The following is a 21,108-nucleotide window of genomic DNA, read 5'->3' on the forward strand; positions in this document are numbered from 1 at the left end:
AATTACTAAAACTATAACAGAAAGAAATAGAAAACTTGAATAGAATAATCCCCAGCAAAGAATTTGAATTAGTAATCAAAAAATTCCCAACAACTAATGGTCAGGACCCAATGGCTTCACAAGATAATTCTACCAAACATTTAAAGAACAGTTAATACCTATTGTTCTCAACCTATTCTAAAAAAATAGAAAAGTAAGGAAAGCTTCCAAATCCATTGAATGAGGAATCCATTATCCTGATATCAAATCCAGACAAAGACTCTACCAACAAAGAGCTAAAGGCCAATATCCCCAATATACATGGATGCAAAACTTGTCAATAAAATACTAAAAAACTGAATCCAACAATACACTTAAAAAAACATTCACCAGATCAAGTAGCATTTTTTTCTTGGGTTCTAAGGGTGGCTAAATATTTACAAATCAATCAACGTGATATACTACACCAACATAATAAATGCCATACATGAAAAGCACACAGTATATTCAGTAGCTAATATACTGAAAGGGGGAAAAACTGTGAGCTTCTCCTCTATGGTCAGGAATAAGACAGGGAGGTCCACTCTCACTGCTACTATTTAACAGTACTGGAAGTCCTACACTCAGCAATCAGACAACAACAACAAAAATAAAAGGCATCCAGATTGGCAAGAAAGAATTCAAACTTTCACTATTTGCAGATGACTCTATATAAAACACCCCCTAAGACTATACCGAAAAATTGCTAGAAATGATATACAAATTCATTAAAATTCCAGAATATAAAATCAATGTACAAAAATCTGTTGCATTTCTTTTTTTAAGTGTTTATTTATTTATATATTTTGAGAGAGCATGAGTGAGTGGAGGAGCAGAGAGAGATGGAGAGACAGAATCCCAAGCAGGCTCCATGCTGACAGTGGGAGCTCGATCCCACAAACTGTGAGATCATGACCTGAGCTGAAATCAAGAGTCAGACACTTAACCCACTGAACCACCCAGGCACTCCATACAGAAATCTGACGCATTTCTATACATTATAATGCAACAGTACAAGGAGAAATTAAGGAATCAATCCCATTTACAATTGTACCCAAAATAATAACATACCTAGGAATAAATCTAACCCAAGAGGTGAAAGACCTGTACTCTGAAAACTGTAAAACACTGATTAAAGAAACTAAAAATGACACAAATGGAAAGACATTCCATGCTTATGGATTGGAAGAATAAATACTGTTAAAATGTCTATATTACCTAAAGCAATCTATACATTTAGTGCAACCTCTAACAAAATGCCAACAGCATTTTTCACAGGGCTAGAACAAATAATCCTAAAATTTGTATGGAACCACAAAAGACCCTGTGTAGCCAAAGCAATCCTCAAAAAGAAAAGCAAAGCTGGAAGTATCACAACTCCAGAATTCAAGTTATATTACAAAGTTGTAGTGACCAAGAGTATGGTACTAGCACAAAAACAGATACATAGATCAATGGAAGAGAACAGGAAACGCAGAAATGAGCCACAACTATACGGTTAATTGCTCTTCAACAAAGCAGGAAAGAATAAGCAATGGGGAAAAGTCTCTTCAACAAATGGTGCTGGAAAAACTGGACGGCAACATACAAAAGAATGAAACTGGATCACTTTCTTAAGAAACACCATAAACAAAAACAAATTTAAAATGGATGAAAGACCTAAATGTGAGACAGGAAACCATCAAAGTTCTTAAGAACACAGGCGGTAACTTCCTTGACATTAGCCTTAGCAACTTCGTTCTAGATTGATCTCTTGAGGCAAGGGAAATAAAAAGCGAAAATAAACTATGGGGACTTCATCAAAATCAAAAGCTCCTGCACAGTGAAGGAAACAATCAACCAAACTAAAAGACAACCTACATAATGGGAGAAGATACGTGCAAATGACATAGTAGCCAATAAAAAGTTAGTATCCCAAACCTATAAAGAACTTATAAAACTTAACACCCCCAAAACAAATCACCCAATTAAAAAATGAGCAGAAGACATGAATAAATACTTTTCCAAAGAAGACATACACAGGGCCAACAAACACATGAAAAAATGCTCAACCTCACTGATCATCAGGAAAATACAAAACTACAATGAGATATCACTGCACACCTTCAGAATGGCTAAAATCACAACATAAGAAACAACAGGTGTTAGAGAAGATGTGGAAAAAGGGGAGCCTTCTTGTACTACTGATAAAATGCAAACTGTTGCAAACATTGTGGAAAATAGATTGGAGGTTTCTCAAAAAGTTAAAAATAGAACTATTCTACCATCTAGCAATTGCACTAGTAGGTATTTACCCAAAGAATAAAAAATACTAATTCAAAAGGATATATGTACCCCAACCTTGAGACTGGGGTAATTATCTACATTATGTATAAAAGCCAAATTATGGGAACAGCCCAACTGTCCATCAATTGATGAATAGATAAAAAAGATATGATATTACTCAGTCATAAAAAAGAATGAAATTCTTGCCATTTGCAATGGCATGGATGGAACTAGAGAATATTATGCCAGGCAAATAAGTTAGAGAAAGACAATACCATATGATTTCACTCATGTATTTTAGAATATGTGAAACAAACTGATGGTTACCAAAAAGGAGGTGGTGAGGCGATGGGTAAAATAGGCAATGGGGATCAGGGAGTGAGTGTGCTTGTAATGATCGCTGGCTGTTGTGTGAAGTCATGAATCAGTATACTGTACACCTGAAATTAATATTATACTATATGTTAACTAACTGGAATTTAAATAAAAACTTAGACAAAAAGACATCTGTACCTGACTCTTCTTTCTTACTCCCTACTTATTTTATAACAAAACTCCACTAACCCTCAAATTGGAGGGAAAGATTCAGAATATACATATAGTTTTGGAACAATAGCAATAGATTGTTGAGTGTATAGAATACAAATATGTTAGAAGTCACTAAATCATATGAATTCCAACTATAATCTAGTATTTGAAAGGAACTAACTCTCAAAGAGAAAATGTAAAACTATAGAATAAAAAAGAGTGATGCCAAGAAAACATTATCTGGGCATGAAGAGACTCCACTGCAATGCATCTGATCAAAATCTTGAAGATCAATTCAAGCTATCCATCGTATCACAGGTGTACCTAAAATAAATACTTCCATCTAGTCAAAGAACTATCCACATCACATAAATACTTAAAAGACACACCTGGACCAAGACTTTTCTATGTGGCCTTCCATTCAATATGCCTTCCTTTAACTCTGCTTATGGCTTGCTGAATTTTTAGTGTAAAGTTTTTCTTTAAACAAAAAATAAACTTCAGAAATTTGGTTTACGTATGAAAGGCTGGTTTCATTTGACACAGATGAAACAGGGCAATCAAAGGAAAGTAAGAGTTCAAAGATTTATTCCAGTCAAGTATGAATGTATCAGAAAAGAATCAGGTAATGATGTGATGAAATTATGGATACATAAATTTTCTTCATGTTCATGTATTTACATACGTGGAAAGAAGATGGGCAGACCCTGTTGCCCCAGAGCACAGGGACCAACTGTGGCTAGGGGATGGAAGAAAAAAATCTCAAGACCCAGAACAGAGTCAGCTTAAGAGACAGGCAAAACCAGAACAGGGAACATCACCCCACACCCTAATCACCTCGAGGCTAGCAACCACCAAATAACAAGCAACAGCACTACTGCTTAAAGAAAGGCAATGGTGCAGAGAGAGAAGGACACACCTTGTAAGACTAAGTCTCACAGGGACTAAAGCTGAGTGTGAAACAAGGACACTGAGGGAAAAAAACCTCCAGCGATATAACTCCCACCCTAAGCACAAAGAAATACTAAAGGAAATGAACCTGTAGTACATTAAGGGTAATCATAGCAACAAAAAAAGCTACAACCCATTTCAACTCACTATTAAATGAAACCAAATTCCATAATAATGACCTAACAAAAGAAAAGGTACACCCATTTTCAGATATATATACTATTTATCTTAGTCCTATATATAATGTCTTGCTGTCAACCAAACCTCATACAACACCATAAAAAAAAATAAAAAGGCACTGGGGAAAAATGGACTGTAAGGAGACAAAGCAATTAGCAGAACAAACTCATAAATGACCTAGCTACTGGAACTAAAAGACAGAAAATTTTAAATTACTATTATTAATATGTTAAATGCTTTAGTGAAAAAAGGAGGCCAAGACATATCACCAGAATGGGAATTTTTGCAGTGGGTCAGAAACTGCAAAAATCAATGCAAATGCTAGGAAAACAACAACAACAACAATGATAGTGATGAAAAATGCCTGTGATGGCTTCATCAGCAGACTCGATATGTTGAAAACAATGAATCAGTGAAACTGAATACAGGTCAATGGGTAGAAACTTCCCACACTAAAACACAAAAAAGTGTGTGTGCGTTAGGGTGGAGACTAAAACGGGGCCTCTAAGAACAGGGACTAACCTCAAATGGCGTAGTGTTTAGGAAACTGGAACCCCAGAAGTAGAAGATACAGGACAGCTCAGAGAACACCAATCAGGGTAAATGCCCCAAACAAACAAATAAATATACAAATAAACATGGAAATATAAACATGTAAACAGATTAACATATAACATATAAACATATAAAGATTAACAAATGAGAATAAGATACATCACACACAAACTAATGAGAACTATAGATAAAATAAAGATAAATTCTTGAGAGCAACCAAAAAATTTTTGATATATTACACACATATATAGAAACAAAGATCAAAATTCAGTACGATATTTTGTCAGAAAATATGCAAACCAAGAGACAATAAAGCGACTTCTTTAAACTACTGAAAGAAAACTGTCAGCCCAGAATTCTACACTCCCCAAAAAATATCAAAAATGAAAAATAAGACATATTTTAAAATGAAAAAAGCATAGAAGAATTAATTACCAGTAGATCTGGAACATAAAATATATCAAAGGAGTTGTTTAGGCAAAAGGAATGTGATACTAGACAGAAATGGAGAGTTAACAAAGAAACAATGAACACTGGGCATAGTAAAAACAAAGGTGAATATAAAACTATTTTTTATAGTTTTTAATAACTACTCTAAAATATAACTACCTAAAACAAAAACACTTTGTCTTAATACTTTGTCTTAATAACCTTTATAAAAGCAAAATATATGACAACAATAGAAAAAAATGACTCACAAACTATTAACATCAGGAATGAAGATTATCCTGCAGACCCGACAGACCTTAAAAGAATAAGGGAATAGTACAAACAACTCTACACAGATAAATTCAACATTAAAAACTATAAACTCCCAAAACTCACTCAAGAATAATCATATAACCAAAACAATCCTGTTTCTTTTAAGCTTATTTGTAGTTAAAAACGTTTCAAACAAAAGGAAACTTTCTGTGGTGTATAAGAAAGCGGCTTGGAAGAAGATGGCTAATTCTGTCTAGGTCTCACTCACTCTCTAAGATGGAAATGCTGTTTCAAAGACAAATGCTGAACCTGCCTCACTTCATTACACTCCAAAGGAGACGTAGTATTTTCTAATATTAAAAAGAAAACAAGTACTTGAGCAAAACTACTTCTATACATATCCAGTAGACTGCCCAGTAAATAACACTTCTATGATAACCCTGAGTGTTACATTAAGAGCGCCAGCTTAAGATAGCTAAAACACATTTAATAAACACATAAAACTTTCCTATTTTAAAAAACCAGTTAAATCTTTCAGAACGTCCCTGAAAATAAAATCATCTGGAAAGATTAGTCTTCCAAAGTGTGAAGTGTTTGAGAGTTTACTGATTTCAGGATTTTTACATTATAAATTTACCTCCATTAACTCACTAGTTGAAGTAAAGAATGGGCAAGTGAACTATATGATGATTGTAAATATATATGATGCTTGCAAAAACAAAAACACCTTAGAATTTTACTTAGGGTTGGTTACATATTTTTGTATCTAATGACAACAAAAAACATGTTTTCCCTGATAACATGCTAATAATTATTGATGTATACACAATGAATTAAAATTTTGAAAAATTAAACCAATACTTTAAAATGCATAAACCTTTAAGTACAAATAAAACAAAATTTACCTCAGACACAGGTTCTTGTTCCTTAGTGGGAGCTTCATTTTTTAATCTTGAAAACAAAATAAGTATTGAATATTTTATATTTACAATAGAAAAATATGAAAGTTATTTTTTGCATGTTTAAAATAATTAAAATGTAAATCTAAACTAATATAGATTTGTAAATGATTTCTATAAATACGTTAAAGAAACAATGAAATGCAAAAATAAAAAGATTCAATAAATGTGCTAAATAAATTAATATAGGCATGTATATGAGGGCACTTTAGAAATTTTCTGTATGTTAAATACAATATAAAAAAAGACACAATACATTAGAAAAGGAATTACATTTAAAAAATGAAAGCAGGTTATATGCCTCATATATATAATATGCATAAGTATTTACTATTATAGGGCTTGGAAAGTGAGAAGAAAAATCTTACCTATTGTATAATTCAATATAATGCTATTTCAACATATATTGTAATTAAGGTGGCAAACTCACAGAAAAGATTTAGAATTCTGAAGGATATAGTCTTAAGAGCCTTGATAAGCGTAGCTCAAATATTAACTATGAATTTTTTAAACTTGGTTTCTAAAAATAAAGAAGACTAATCATAACTTATTACAACATTAAGAAAGGCATATGCCATCTATAAAATCTCTTGAAATAATTTAATATAAAAGCTAGCTTTCTCAAAAGATCTTTTAGAAACTGCTCCTAACGCAATATTATTTGCTGATATTGTATCTTAAGCTCAAGTGTAAACCATATAAGTTGAGTGCCTACCTGACCTAAAATGCCATTCCTACATAGTTAAGTGAATTCACTATTTTATGAAGGCTTACAGTTATACTTAAAGATTAAAATATTTAACATAAGCAACAACTATACTGACTTAAGTTTCATGTACACAAATGAAGACATATAATAGGATAGAAACGTCAACTATCTTAAAAGCTATTCTCATGGTTAGTCAATGAAATATAGTTGGCAACATCCCTCTTTTTTCTCCATTCTCTGAAGCACAGTGGAAAAATTAGGTCAATAAATGCTAACACTTTACTAGATATTAATAATAATTGATGTAAAATTACTTATCTATATTTAAGTTATTTTGTGCAATTGCAAACAATTTAAAATTGAGTATGTACATTTTTGTTCTTTTACTCTATTAGTAGTGCATTATACTAATTTATAACTAATTTTATTCACTTATTGAATGAATTAAATGTGCAGAAATATTGACAAAATGCATAAATGTCAATTATTTGGGGAGTTAAAGATTTTGTAATTCTCTTAAGTGTTTAACAGTGAAAAACAATATTCACACAGATGAAACTTCAAGTGTTTCATCTAACTTCATTGCTTTAATGATTTATACAGGAAAATGATAGTCTTAAGAATAATATGTACAAAGTACTAAGAAAATGTGAAAACATAGTCTGAAGAATCAAAAAGTAAACATTAGATTAATGAAGTTGTAAAATAAATTTGTATAGGAATGCGTGGGTGACTCAGTTGGTTAAGTTTCTGACTCAATTTTGGCTCACGTTGTAATTACACAGTTCATGAGAGTGAGTCCCACGTTGCTTGAGATTCTCGGTCTCTTTCCTTCTGTCCCTCTCCATCTAGCATACACATGTGCATATGCTCTTAAAAATGAATAAATTTTTAAAACCTTTTAAATAAGTTTGTATATTACAACTCATATTTCTAAGCAGCTAATAATTTTAAACTCAGTTTGAGAAACTGTGAAACAAACTGGTCACAAAGTAGTTTAAAAATATTTTATAGAATTTTCCTTCTCAGCTTATTACTGACAATATTATCAAAGATCAACCTTACACTCCTACATAAGAAACATTACTATGCTTATCATTTTCACATATGGCTGTTATAATGAACTGATTTTATGAAACAATTAAAATGAAAGCCAGTAAGCATGTGTTACTATTGCTGCTGTCATTTCAGTTGGGAAACTGAGTCCTCCTACTATCTCTGGAAGGTAGGTTAGTGACAGAGGTTTTTATTACTCTTCATTTACTGGCTAAGAAACTGGTAAATAAGAACAAAGTAAGTCATTGAAATAATTAGCACAAAGAGGCCTATGATCCCAATCTTAACTATCCTGATATTCTGTTTATGGATCAGAATTATAATAACCAGTGAAATGCTTAAAAAACAAATACTAAAAAAATTATAAAAGCACACTATAAAAAATTTAACTGAGTTACAAATTCATCACTAAAATGTACACTACATTTTTAGAACTACAAAAGCATACTGTAAGATTAACAAATTTAAAAAGATTAATAAATTATAATGCAACAAATTAACATTTACTGGAAAAGAAAAAATGTTCTTACCTGTAATTCTTATTCATTAAAGATACCTGCTGAAATAGGCATCATTTGAGATATTCAATTGCTTGGCAGAAGACAGTGAAATTTGCTAAGCTCAAAGTTCTGAACTAAAGACCTGCTATTAGGTATTTACACTTTTCACCTGGGAATGTTGCAATTTTTTTATAGAAAAATGTAGTACAGCATTTAAAACAAATACTAATATTTCAGTGTAAAAAGAACAGAAAGACTAGTGATCAACTTCAACAATGATTAGAGATCAAGATTGCAAGTAAGTTATTTTTCCTCTGTATGTGAACTTGCTGAAACAGATATTTCTGATAAAGGACAATCCTTTTTCTTTAAAGTTTAAAATAAACTAAATGTCCCTGCTTGCATTTTTCTGCAGGTCACATAACTAATCCAAGGCTACATGCGAAATAAATATTTTGGATCAATTACATTAGTGTGGTCTTTTGAGGTTTTGTTCATTATATATATATATATATATATATATATATATATATAACCATGGGGTAAAGGGAAGAGCTATAAAGGGAGAAATGTTCAGATTCATTTCAGCCAGTCCACATACTTTCCTTCTGATCGCATTTAAAAGCTCACAATTTCAAAACTGAGTTTTAAAATAGAATCTTCAATTTCAGAATTTCAAAAAGCAGCTAAAAGTTGTAAAAGCCAATCAGTTCATAAGATCTTACACTTAGACATTCAAGATTGAATTTAAGATAGTAAGCACCAGACGAATAGTTGTAGTAAAACATCTAGTCTACCATTTCTGATAATTTGCTGTGGGAGATGTTAATAGATATGCAGAAAGGGTAACTGAGCTAACCATTTACTAGGTTGCACATGCATCAGTATTGTGCTAAGAGTTCCAGTCCAAAGACACAGTCCCTCCTATCAAGAAGTTCACCATCACCATCAAGGAAACATATGGAAACAAATGCTAATGAAACTGTTGAAAAACAGACATCTATATCATGAAATGACTGAGCCACTATGAAGGGGAAACATGCAAGGAAGCAATGAATATACTCCAGTAAACTTGGTTCTGCAGCAAGAGCAAGGGTTAGCAAAGTAGGAGAAAGGGATTCAAGGCAGTGCAAAAGCAAAGAAGTATGAAACAAGACAATAATGATACGAGAACCTGGGTGGTCTCATATGCCTGGAATGTAGGGAACAATGGAGAGGGGTCAAAAAGGCAACTGAAGAGATAGCAAGGGCAACTTCAGGAAAGATGTTGATTGTCTAAGTAAAGTGTTTGTGGTAAGAACTTTAAGGATAACAGGAAAGTATAGTTAAATTTGTGTATCAGATACACAAAGGGTAGGAGTGCCTGGGTGGCTCAGAAGGTTGTGTCTGACTCTTGATTTTGGCTCAGGTCATGATCTTGTGGGCATGAGCTCAAGCCCTGTGTGGGTCTTCGTGCTGAGTGGGGAGCCTGCTTGGGATTCTTTCTCCCCACTCTCTCTTGCTGCTTCACCCCCACTTTCTCCCTTCTCACTCTCTCCCTCTCTTTCTTTCAAAATGAATAAGCATTTAAAAAAGAGAAAGGATAGTATTAGGAGAGGATAGGCTCCACTCACAAAGTCCAGAGAAGAGACAGTTAATATTCTGTCTTAACTAAAGCAGTGTCAATAAAGAAGAGGAAGGTTTAGGGAGACAATAAACAAGATTTTAAAACCAACAGAATATAAGTATCAACCTGATAAAGATAATGAGTAGAGCAAACAGGACCATCTACATGTCTGCCTCAAGTAGCAAGAGAATGTTAATACAATTAACCAAGATAGGACATTCAGGTGGAGAAACAACATATATTGTGGGGAAAAATGAATTTGTGATGTCTGCAGAACATTCAAATGGAAATATTTACCACTCAGATCTGCTCAGTGTTATTTATTTCATCCTTAAGGAAAAATTCCAACCATCACTTCCCAACAGATAACCCCAGAGTCATCATCCAAAGCTTTACCCCGCCCCCATTTTTATTACTTTATTTCCATCAATTAACAATTCAATTCAGAAATATCAGACTTGTGATATTAGACTTGAATCCTAAGAGATTGTCCAACTGTCCCTATATTGTAGATGAGAAAAATGTGAGGCCCAAAAATGCTAAATAAATCTATTAAGCAATAGAACCAGGATTAAAGTGATGGCTCTACTTCAAATTTCTACTGCATTGCTTCACAGCCAATTCCTTTCCTATGAAATCAGGCTCCCTTATAATCATTCCAAGAAAAGTGAAAAAAGCTTAACTGATCTCTCCGCCTCTGGATGTTTTCCACTCTTAAACATGCTGAGTATCACTGCCAAATTAATCTTACTAATATACCAATTTAGGGGCATCAGGGTGGCTCAGTCGGTTGAGTGTCCGGCTTCGGCTCAGGTCATGAGTTTGAGTCCTGCGTCGGGCTCTGTGCTGATAGCTCAGAGCCTGGAGCCTGCTTCGGATTCTGTGTCTCCCTCTCTCTCTGACCCTCCCCTGCTTGTGCCGTCTCTCTGTGTCTCTCAAAAATAAATTAAAAAACATTAAAAATTTTTAAAAATAGACCAATTTATGATATTGTTTGTTGAAATGCCCTACTGCCCGTAGTATATCATAAATACCATACTCTAAGACTGGGAGGCTAGATTCTGGTCTCAATGCTACAAATGTGTCAGTTGCTGCCTACCCTCCTGTGAAAACACACTGAAGCTCAGTCCCATCTAGCTCAGCCAATCATAAACCAGGCAGGAAGTACATCTGTAACTACAAGAACAACCAGAGAAACAATAGCGTCCATTGCTTATTAGGTTGGTCTCTGAAGACTGACTGCCATAATTTAAATTGAGTCTCTCTACTTGAAAGCCATGTGACCTTGAGCAAATTATCTATCTGTACCTCAATTGTCTTACTCATAAAATTGTCCATAAAATTGGCACATATCTCATTAATATGTGAGAATTAAATGATTCAATAAATATAAAACAGAAGAGTGTCTGGCATATTACATGTGCTCAATAAATGTTAGTTATTATTAATGATCTGAGTTGGGACTCAACATAATTGTCCAGAATTTACTTGACAGTGTGCCACATAGGCTCTTAAGTTCTTTTACCACTTAAATATCCTCCATATTTTGAGATTTCCCTGCCATACTTTCCCCAACTCTTAAACACAATACATTAGATACTAATTTTGATTGCTGGTCTACTCCTGTTAGAACCAGCTTATTTGCTATCATATGAAATTATCTGCCCATTTCTAAACACCTAGGTACGACCTAAAGTTAGGCAAGATAAGAGTGAAAAATCATTCTATATAGATAAAAGAAAGAACTACTAGAGACAGGAATCAAGAGAAACAAAATATTTGTGTGTGAAAATGTGAAACAAAAAAATTAATAAGACCATTAGTGAAGGCAGAAGATTCTGATGCCAGAATAGGGCTCTACTTTGTTGGCAATATTGAATTAAGACTGAAATATTTAATTTATAATAAACAAGAAGCACCATTAGGACCAGAAGACTGAAAAAAACAAGTAACCTTAGAATCAGTGGCAGAAGCTGGTACAGTTTATCCTAAATGAAGGACTACACTCAAGTTTCATTTATCTTTTCATTTCACTGAGTCTCCCATCATGCTCTGCTTACCAGATCTCAAACTTTGAGATCCAATCTGCCAGAAACCACCATATTTTGACACACAACTCTTACCTACTGATTTGCAATTATATACTGAGGCAAATATATTGTACCCACATTGAAAAGGAAACACTATTTTAGAATTGCTCAAGATTTGGTTTGACAGATTAATGTCCATGGTAGGTGAGAGAAATCTAAGGGCATGAGCCCCCGAGATCTCCAAACCCAGTTACATTTCAACACTTCAGAGAAGGTAACCACAAAAGACCCTGAAAAAATCAAAGCAATCTTGAGAAGGAAGAACAAAGCTGGAGGTATCACAATTCCTGATTGCCAGATATACTACAAAGCTGTAGTAATCAAAATGTTATGGTACTGGCACAACACACATAAATCAATGAATCAAAAAAGAGAGACTAGAAATAAACCCTTGCTTATATGGTCAATTAACCTATGACAGTGGATACTGACAAAACTAAACAATGGGGAAAAGATACCTCTTCAATAAATGGTGCTGGGAAAACTGGATAGTACATGCAAAAGAATGAAGCTGGACTATTTTCTTACACCATACACAAAAATAAACCCAAAATGGACTAAAGACCTAACTGTGAGACCCCAAACCATACAAAATCCATATGAGAACACAGGGAGTAACATCTCTGACACTGGCTGTTACAATGTTTTTCTGGATACTTCCTCCTTGGCAAGGGAAACAAAAGCAAAAATAAACAACTGGGACTATATTAAAATAAGAAGCTTTTGCATACCATACACAAAAATAAATTCAAAATGGATGAAAGACCTAAATATGAAACAGGAAAATATCAAAATCCTAGAGGAAAACAGGCAGCAAACTCTGTGACCTTGGCCATAGCAACCCCTTACTATACACATCTCTGGAGGCAAGGGAAACAAAACAAAAATAAACTATGAGGACTTCATCAAGATAAAAAGCTTCTGCACAGCAACAAAAACAATCAACAAAACTAAAGACAACCTATGGAATGGAAGAATGTATTTGCAAATGACATACCTGATAAAGGGTTAATATCCAAAATCTATAAAGACTTAAACTCACCACCAAAAAATAAATAATGCAGTTAAGAAATGGGTAGAAGACATAAATAGACATTTTTCTAAAGAAGACTTCCAATTGGCTAACAGACACATTAAAAGATGCTGAACATCATTCATTATCAGGGAAATACAAATCAAAATGATGAGATATGACTTCCCACCTGTCAGAATGCCTAAAATTAACAACACAGGAAACAACAGATGTTAGCAAGGATGTGGAAAGGGGAACCTCCTTACAATGTTAGTGGGAATACAAAGTGGTACAGCCACCTGGAAAACAGTATGGAGTTTCCTCAAAAAGTTAAAACTAGAACTGCCCTATTGTCCAGCAATTGCACTACCAGGTATTTACCCAAAAGATACCAAAATACATATTTGAAGAGGCATAGGCACCTTGATGTTTAGAGCAGCATTATCAGCAATAACCAAATTATAGAAGAGCCCAAAAGTCCATCAACTAATGAGTGGATAAAGATGTGGTGTGTGTGTGTGTGTGTGCACGTGTACACACACACACACATATATGGTGTGTATATATGGTATCTATATGGTGCATATATATACACACCATATTTTGACACATATATTAATGTATATACATATATAAATGAAATATTACTTAGCCATCAAAAATAATTAAATCTTGCCATTTGCAATGCCGTGGATGGAGCCAGAGTGTATTGTGCTAAGTGAAAGAAGTCAGAGGAAGACAAATAATATATGATTTCATTCATGTGGAATTTAAGAAACAAAAAAGATGAACATAGTAGAAGGGGAAAAATAACAGAGAGAGGGAAGCAAACCATTACAGACTCATAACTATAGAAAACAAACTGAGGACTGATGGAGGGATGTGGGTGGGGATGGGCTAATTGGATGATGAGTATTAAGGAGGCACTTGTTGGAATGAGCACTGGATGTTATATTTAAGTGATGAATCACTGAATTCCACACCTGAAACCAATTTTACCATATATGTTAACTAGTTAAAATTCAAACAAAACTTGGGGTGCCTGGGTGGCTCAGTCAGTTAAACCTCTGACTTCGGCTCTGGTCATGATCTTAGGTTCATGGGTTTGAGCCCCGCGTTGGGCTCTATGCTGATAAGCGTGGAGCCTGGAACCTGCTTCCGATTCTGGGTCTCCCTCTCTCTCTGCCCCTCCCCCTCTCATGCGCGCGTGCGCTCTCTCTCTCTCTGTCTCTCTCTATCAAAAATAAATAAAACATTTAAAAAATTTTTAAACAAAACTTGAAATTTAAAAATGCTATTGGGACTCCTGGTGGCTCAGTCAATTAAGTGGCAAACTCTTAATTTCAGCTCAGGTCATGACCTCACTGTATGTGAGATCAAGCCCTGCATCAGGGGATCTGCACTGACAGTGGAGAGTCTGCTTGAGATTCTCTTTCTCCTTCTCTCTCTGCCCTTTCTGTGTTCATGCTCTCTCTTTCTCAAAATAAATAAATTTAAAAAAAAAAAGCTTTTGCACAGTGAAGAAAACCATCAACAAAACAATAAACGAAACATACTGAATGGGAGAAAATATTTACAAAGGATATATCTGATAAAAGGTTAATGTCCAAAATATATAAAAAGTTACACAACTCAATACAAACAAAACATTTCAATTAAAAAATGGGCAGATGACCTGAATAGATATTTTTTCAAAGCAGACATACAGATGGCCAACAGCCACAAAAAAAGATACTCAACATCATTCATCATCAGGGCAATGCAAATCAAAACCACAATGAAATCTTGCCATTTGCAATGACATGGATGTGCTAGAATGTATTATGCTGAGTACAGTAAGTCAGTTAGAGAAAGACAAATACCATGATTTCACTCATGTAGAATTTAAGAAACAAAACAGATGAACGTATGGGGGAAGGGGGAAGAGGAGAGAGAGGAAACAAACCACAAGAGACTCTTAATGATAGAGAACAAGCTGAGGGTTGATGGAGGGAGGTAGAAGGGAGATGGGCTAGATGGGTGATGGGTATCAGGGAGGGCACTTGTGATGAGCACTGGGTGTTTATATAAATGATGAATCACTGAATTCTACTCCTGAAACCAATACTGACTGTATATTAACTAAAATTAAAACAAAACACAGAGATCACCTTAAAAGCTGTCATAATGGATAAAATCAAAATGACAATAATGAGGTGAAGATGTACAGAAAAAAAAGGACCCTTGTGCACTGTTAGTGGGAATGTCAATAGTATGGCCACCGTGGAAAACAGTATGTAGGCTTCGCAAAACATTAACAATAGAAGTATCACATGATCCAATAATTCCACTACTGGGTATTTACCCAAAGAAAATGAAAACATAAATTTGGAAAGATACATGCACCCTTTGTTCATTGTGGCATAATTTATACGGAAGCAAACCAAGTATCCATCAATATATGAATGGAGAATGAAGAAGTTAAATATACATGACTTGCACATATATGTACATACATATGTATGTATGTGTATATATATATAAAACATTGTATATAAAACAATATTACACAGCCATAAAGAAGGATGAAATTTTACCATTTGTGACATGGATGAACCTAGAAGGTATTACACTAAGTGAAATAAGTCAGATAAAGACAAATACTGTATTTCATTCATATGTGGAATCTAAAAAACAAAACAAAATAATAAATAAGCATAAAGGAGAATCAGGCTACAAACTAACAGTTGCCAGAGGTGAATGCGGTAGGGAATGGGCAAAATGTGTGAAGGGGAGTGGAGATCCTGGCTTCCAGTTATGGAATAAATCATGGGAATAAAAGGCACAGCGTAGAGCATATAGTCAATGATATTACAATAGTGTTGTATGGTGACGGATGGTAGCTACCCTTGTGGTGAGCACAGCATTTATAGAGTTAAGTCACCATATGCTGTAACCTGAAACTAATGGAACATTGTGTATCAACTATACTCAAAAAAAGTTAGGGGCTCCTGGGTGGCTCAGTTGGTTAAGCTCTGACTCTTGATTGCGGCTCAGGTCATGATCTGACAATTTGTGGGATGCAGCCCCACAACAGGCTGTGCACTGACTGGGCAGAGCCTGCTTGGGATTCTCTCTCTGTCCCTCCTGACTCATACTCTCTCTCAAAATAAACAAAGTTTAAAAATATTTTTTTAGTTTAGTGAAGGAAGTAAGACCAAAATAAATTCCGTGTATCTATAAATGCGATCAGTTTGCTTTTTTACCACTAAATCAAATACATGAAGTGAAGACACTGACCATTTTGAATACTTAAGGTTCTCTAAATTAGATAATTTTTCAGAACAAATAATTTCTCCAAATAATTTGAATTTCACAGGAAAATTATGGAGTGATTTCTTACATACTCTTCAATGGTCACAGCGTTCAATGGAAGTAAATATTTTTAAATAAAAATAGTATTCTTAAAAATAAAACTTAATTTAAAAGGTTGCCATTCTGTCTCTAAAAGAGCTTACTTACTGCTTACATTTATGAAAGATAATTAATGACTTAGTGGTATTATTTAGAGTAGTATAATAGTGATACTTTTCTTTGGGAATAAGACCAGGTTCTCTGTTGGCATAGCATTTCATAAAAATCACATAATGTAATATATACATGGTATTAGTGGTTTAATTGGTTATGAAATCAGTTTACTGTGAGGCCCTGTGAAGATGTGGATTCAGTATCTATAATTCTGACTGCCTTACTCTGTAATTACTCTGGTGGCATGACTATACCTTATTGATGTTTCCATTTCCAGTACTTGATACAGGGTCTTGCACACAGAGGCAAGGAATCAATGTTTGGGTCCAGGAATATATGGGAGGGTTATTTATTTACATTATACTATTAAAGAGCCATGCAGTTACAATTGGTGTTTAAGTATAAAACACAGCAGCCATTCTGAAATAAGCCAGAGGAATTCAGTTTTAAGGAAAGTAAGTTTTCTGTTTTCATTTCTTCCTAGTACTCTTTCAAATTATGAGTATTTAATAAAATATATCAAATTTTTATTTGGAAAATATTTTACATTTCTTCAATCTTCTAAACAATATTATAAAGATTATTTTTATTTCACAAATGAAACTGAAGTAACTTGAACATAAAGTTAATAAGAGAGATGAGTCTGGAATTCTGATATTCATTATGCTTTGATTAAAAAAAATTAGAGGTAACTGAGAGAACTAAATCAACTTCTAAAATCACTTCAGATGGTGGTTTTAGGACATTGGATTCAATGAATAAAGGAGACAACTGGTTAAGGAGCCCAGTTTTCTAGTTTGAAGTTTCTAACCTGAACTTTTTATCAAGAAAATTAACCTTGCAAAGCCCTGAAAATTTACTTCTATTCTATGTTATAATTAATTCACCCAGATAGATAAACTGGAGAACACAGAGGAGGAAAATGAAAATAAGGGAAAGACAAATAGAAAAGTACAATTCCATGACTGAATTACAGTCTAACATGGTATTTTTTTCAAACAATCATTTTGAAAGTCTACAAAAGTAACAGCCACTTCACTACTGCTAACTGGCACAGTTACACATTTCCATCTAGCTAGTAATATGGAATAAGTAGCCAGGAAATGAATGCTTAGTGATTATATTAAAAGTTTTCTTTTAAAAGGGGATTCTATAAGCTCAAAAGAAATGTTTTCCTCCTCAAGAGCGAGAATTATGTACTAGTTTTCAACAAGTGTGTTGTTTCAGTCTCTAGATAAGAAAAGTCAGAATTATACTCAATCTGACATTAAAGAATTATACCAGATGCAACTGAAGCACTTCAACAACACACCATCCACCCAGTAGTTTGGAGAAATGTACTGCAAGACTGTGAACTACAAACTGAAATTACAAATAACTACAGTCCAAATCGATTACACTAAAACTCTCAATGACGAGAAGATGCCAGTGACAAGCAGTTCCCAGGGTCTCCGGTCATCAGCAGCAGCTGAAGCAGTAACAGGAAGACCCAGAACAATAGTAGCAGTAGTACCAGCAGCTAGAAGAGCAATGGCAACAACATGCATTTATTAACTATTGTTTGCCAGGTCAATGCTAAATCATTTTAATTATTTAGGTTAATAATTTCACTTATTTAAGTTAATAACTAATTTAATTTTCATACATTGTCTCTTTTTCCTCTAACGACCCTGTAAGGAATTATTACAGACCTTTCACTAATGAGGAAGCTGAGGCTCACTGAGCTGGTTAGATACACAACTAGCATTTAAACCTAGGGCTGCCTTATTTCAGAGCTGCACTCCTTTCACACCACCATGCTTCACAGTGGGATGGAGACAGATACTTTTCAGTGTGGAGGATTTGAAACAATAGGTTCCTATATTTCAGTAAGTGACAAAGAAAACGAGATGCACAGTAGCTACTCCAAGTTTAAAGATGAGAGCAAACTCAGTAGTCAAATACCAAAATGACTATAGTGAGGCTGCAGAAGGATCTCAAAATCAGAGAGATGTACTGAAAATATAAGATGAACTCCAGTGTAATCCGCATCAGGCAGGATAATTAGGCGGAAACTGTTTTTACAATTTACAAAATACAATTATGACTAAAGGGAACCTAGGAGCATTCATAGACATTCTTGGACAGTAGTTTGGTTAGTGTTAGATACCAAAAATCTAATGGTATGACTAGTATTTGCTTCAACAATAACTCACTGGGTTAGGAAAAGAAAGTTAACAAAAATGATCTGTGAAAATGGGAGGCTTAGATTGAAAATAGGAACTATCCTAATGAAGATTAAGAAAATGCGGGCAGAAATAAAATCATGAACAGTGGTAATGTAACAAGAGTAACACTGATAACTTCACACTTGTATAGCACTTCCTATGGACCAAGTACTTTGTAAGAACTATATGCATAAATTGATTCATTTAATTCCCTCAACACCTTATGAGCAAGTACTATTATCTGCGTTTTTACAAATGAGGAATGGAACACAGACATCTGGTAACCCACCGAAAGTCATACACACACTCTAGTAAACAGCAGGGTATGAACTCCAAACTAGGCAATCAACTGTAGAGCCTGAGCTATTTAACCACTGTCTCTGTAGCAGTCTGGGAGGGTTTAATGTGGAGCTGGGTATCAAAATTTTACAATGTAAGAAACTCTTTAACAGATAATCAGATTGTAAAAGGCTGGAAATAGTAACAATCTCAAGAAAAGTTAAACAGGTATATTGATAAACTAAGCATAAGAAGCAACAAATAAATACGAGATTCTTAAGGTACTTAGTGTGAAATCATGAAAAGAAACCATACAGTCCAAAAAAAAGAAATCGGTTACACTTATAATCAGAGACAGAATAAGCTAATAACTACTTGTCCCTGTTGTGTATTTCTTCCATTTTACAAGCATAATAGAAGATATAATTTCATTTAACTTCTAAAAATAAAATGTTGGGGCGCCTGGCTGGCTTAGTTGGTTAAGCATCTGACTTTGGCGCAGGTCTTGATCTCACGGCTCGTGGGTTCGAGCCCCGCGTCGGGCTTTGTGCTGACAGCTCAGAACCTGGAGCCTGTTTCAGATTCTGTGTCTCCCTCTCTCTGTGCCCCTCCCTTGTCCTCTGTCTCAAAAATAAATAAATATTAAAAAATTTAAAAAAAATAAGAAAACATACTTACTATCATCCAGTAACAAACTCTGCAAGATTCATAAAAATGAATGAAATGCCTAGGAGTCCAACCTAATTAACCCTACACAACTATTTTTATTTCTCAATTCAGAGAATTTGAAGAATGATTCCTCTATATCAACATTCTACCTATTTATCATATGGAGATTAACGTCAGGAAATTAATAAGTATCGAAGGAAAAAAATTCCAAGGTTGAATAAATATTCTTGCAGACACTCACATCTAGACATGCCACATCTAGCATGAAAAATCCTACATTAAAGAATCTGTTTAGGAGTGCATGGATGGCTCAGTCTGTTAAGCATCCAACTTCGGCTCAGGTCCTGATCTCGCGGTTCACTGAGTCTGAGCTCCACTTTAGGCTCTGAGCTGACAGCTTGGAGCCTGGAGACTGATTCAGATTCTGTCTCCCTCTGTCTCTGACCCTCCCTGGCTCACACTCTGTCTCTCTCTCTCTCGTTCTCAAAAATAAAAAAACATTTTTTCAAAATTTTTAAAAAAATTTTAAGAAAAAATATAATTTTAACTTGCATTTCCTAAACTTATTTGACCATGGAAACTTTTCCTCCCAGATAGTTTATAAATTTTGGACACACTAGTTCCATCATTCAGTGGGAAACAATGACTTAGTTACTTTCTTTTATAGAAATTTAAGAGAATTATTTTATGAGAGTATATGTACAGAATTAAATATGTTGAGTAATGCCAACATTTAATTTTCTTAAGGTCAAAAAGTTCTGCTACCAGAGATAAAGATATGTGGCATTCTGTAATCATCTTCTCCTAAGAATAAATTATAGCATGTAGGTATAACCAATATTGAATTACAGAATTCCAGAACCCTACAACATGTCTGCATCCTATTTACACAAAGAGTAACAGAGACTCCAAGGACACCACCACTTCCCTGGTTTTCTTTCTATGTCATTGGCCACCCCTGCTTAGTCTCCTCCTCCTTTTCATCTCCCTAACTCTTCACTGTAGATTCCCCAGAGCTCAAACTGTGGACTTTACCTTTTCTCTTTCTCTACTATGTCCCTTGGTAATCTCCTATAGTCCCATGTCCTTTTTTAATTTAGTATTTGTTTGTGGACAATTGTATATTCACAAGCAATTGTAAGAAATAATATATATTGATTTCATGTACCTTTTGTCCAGTTTTCTCCAATGATAACATCTTACAAAATTATAGTACAAAATCATAATCAAGATACTGACAGTGATAGGATATACCAACTTATTCAAGTGGCCCTTGGTGGTATAGTGGTGAGCATAGCTGCCTTCCAACTTATTC

At 34.3% G+C, this 21,108-nt stretch overlaps 1 protein-coding gene across 11 annotated transcripts in view; it reads right to left on the reverse strand.

The window, feature by feature from the left end:
* The window catches only part of ZNF280D (zinc finger protein 280D), a 124,618-nt gene that overhangs the window by 20,375 nt on the left and 83,135 nt on the right, over positions 1 to 21,108 (reverse strand). For 8 of the 11 annotated variants that reach the window (XR_003912982.1, XR_003912984.1, XM_029950810.1 and 5 more), the window contains one exon: positions 6,105 to 6,150. Coding sequence is in view for 7 of the 11 variants with exons in the window: in XM_029950810.1 (XP_029806670.1) it covers positions 6,105 to 6,150 (46 nt within the window). In the remaining 4 variants the exon portion in view is untranslated. Of the gene's footprint in view, positions 1 to 5,195; positions 5,243 to 6,104; positions 6,151 to 8,453; positions 8,480 to 21,108 lie in introns of those variants that run through there. The other 3 variants (XR_003912983.1, XM_029950812.1, XR_003912985.1) reach the window with 2 other exon arrangements.

The sequence above is a fragment of the Suricata suricatta genome, chromosome 9, assembly GCF_006229205.1.
Source record: "Suricata suricatta isolate VVHF042 chromosome 9, meerkat_22Aug2017_6uvM2_HiC, whole genome shotgun sequence".
Classification (NCBI taxonomy): domain Eukaryota; kingdom Metazoa; phylum Chordata; class Mammalia; order Carnivora; family Herpestidae; genus Suricata; species Suricata suricatta.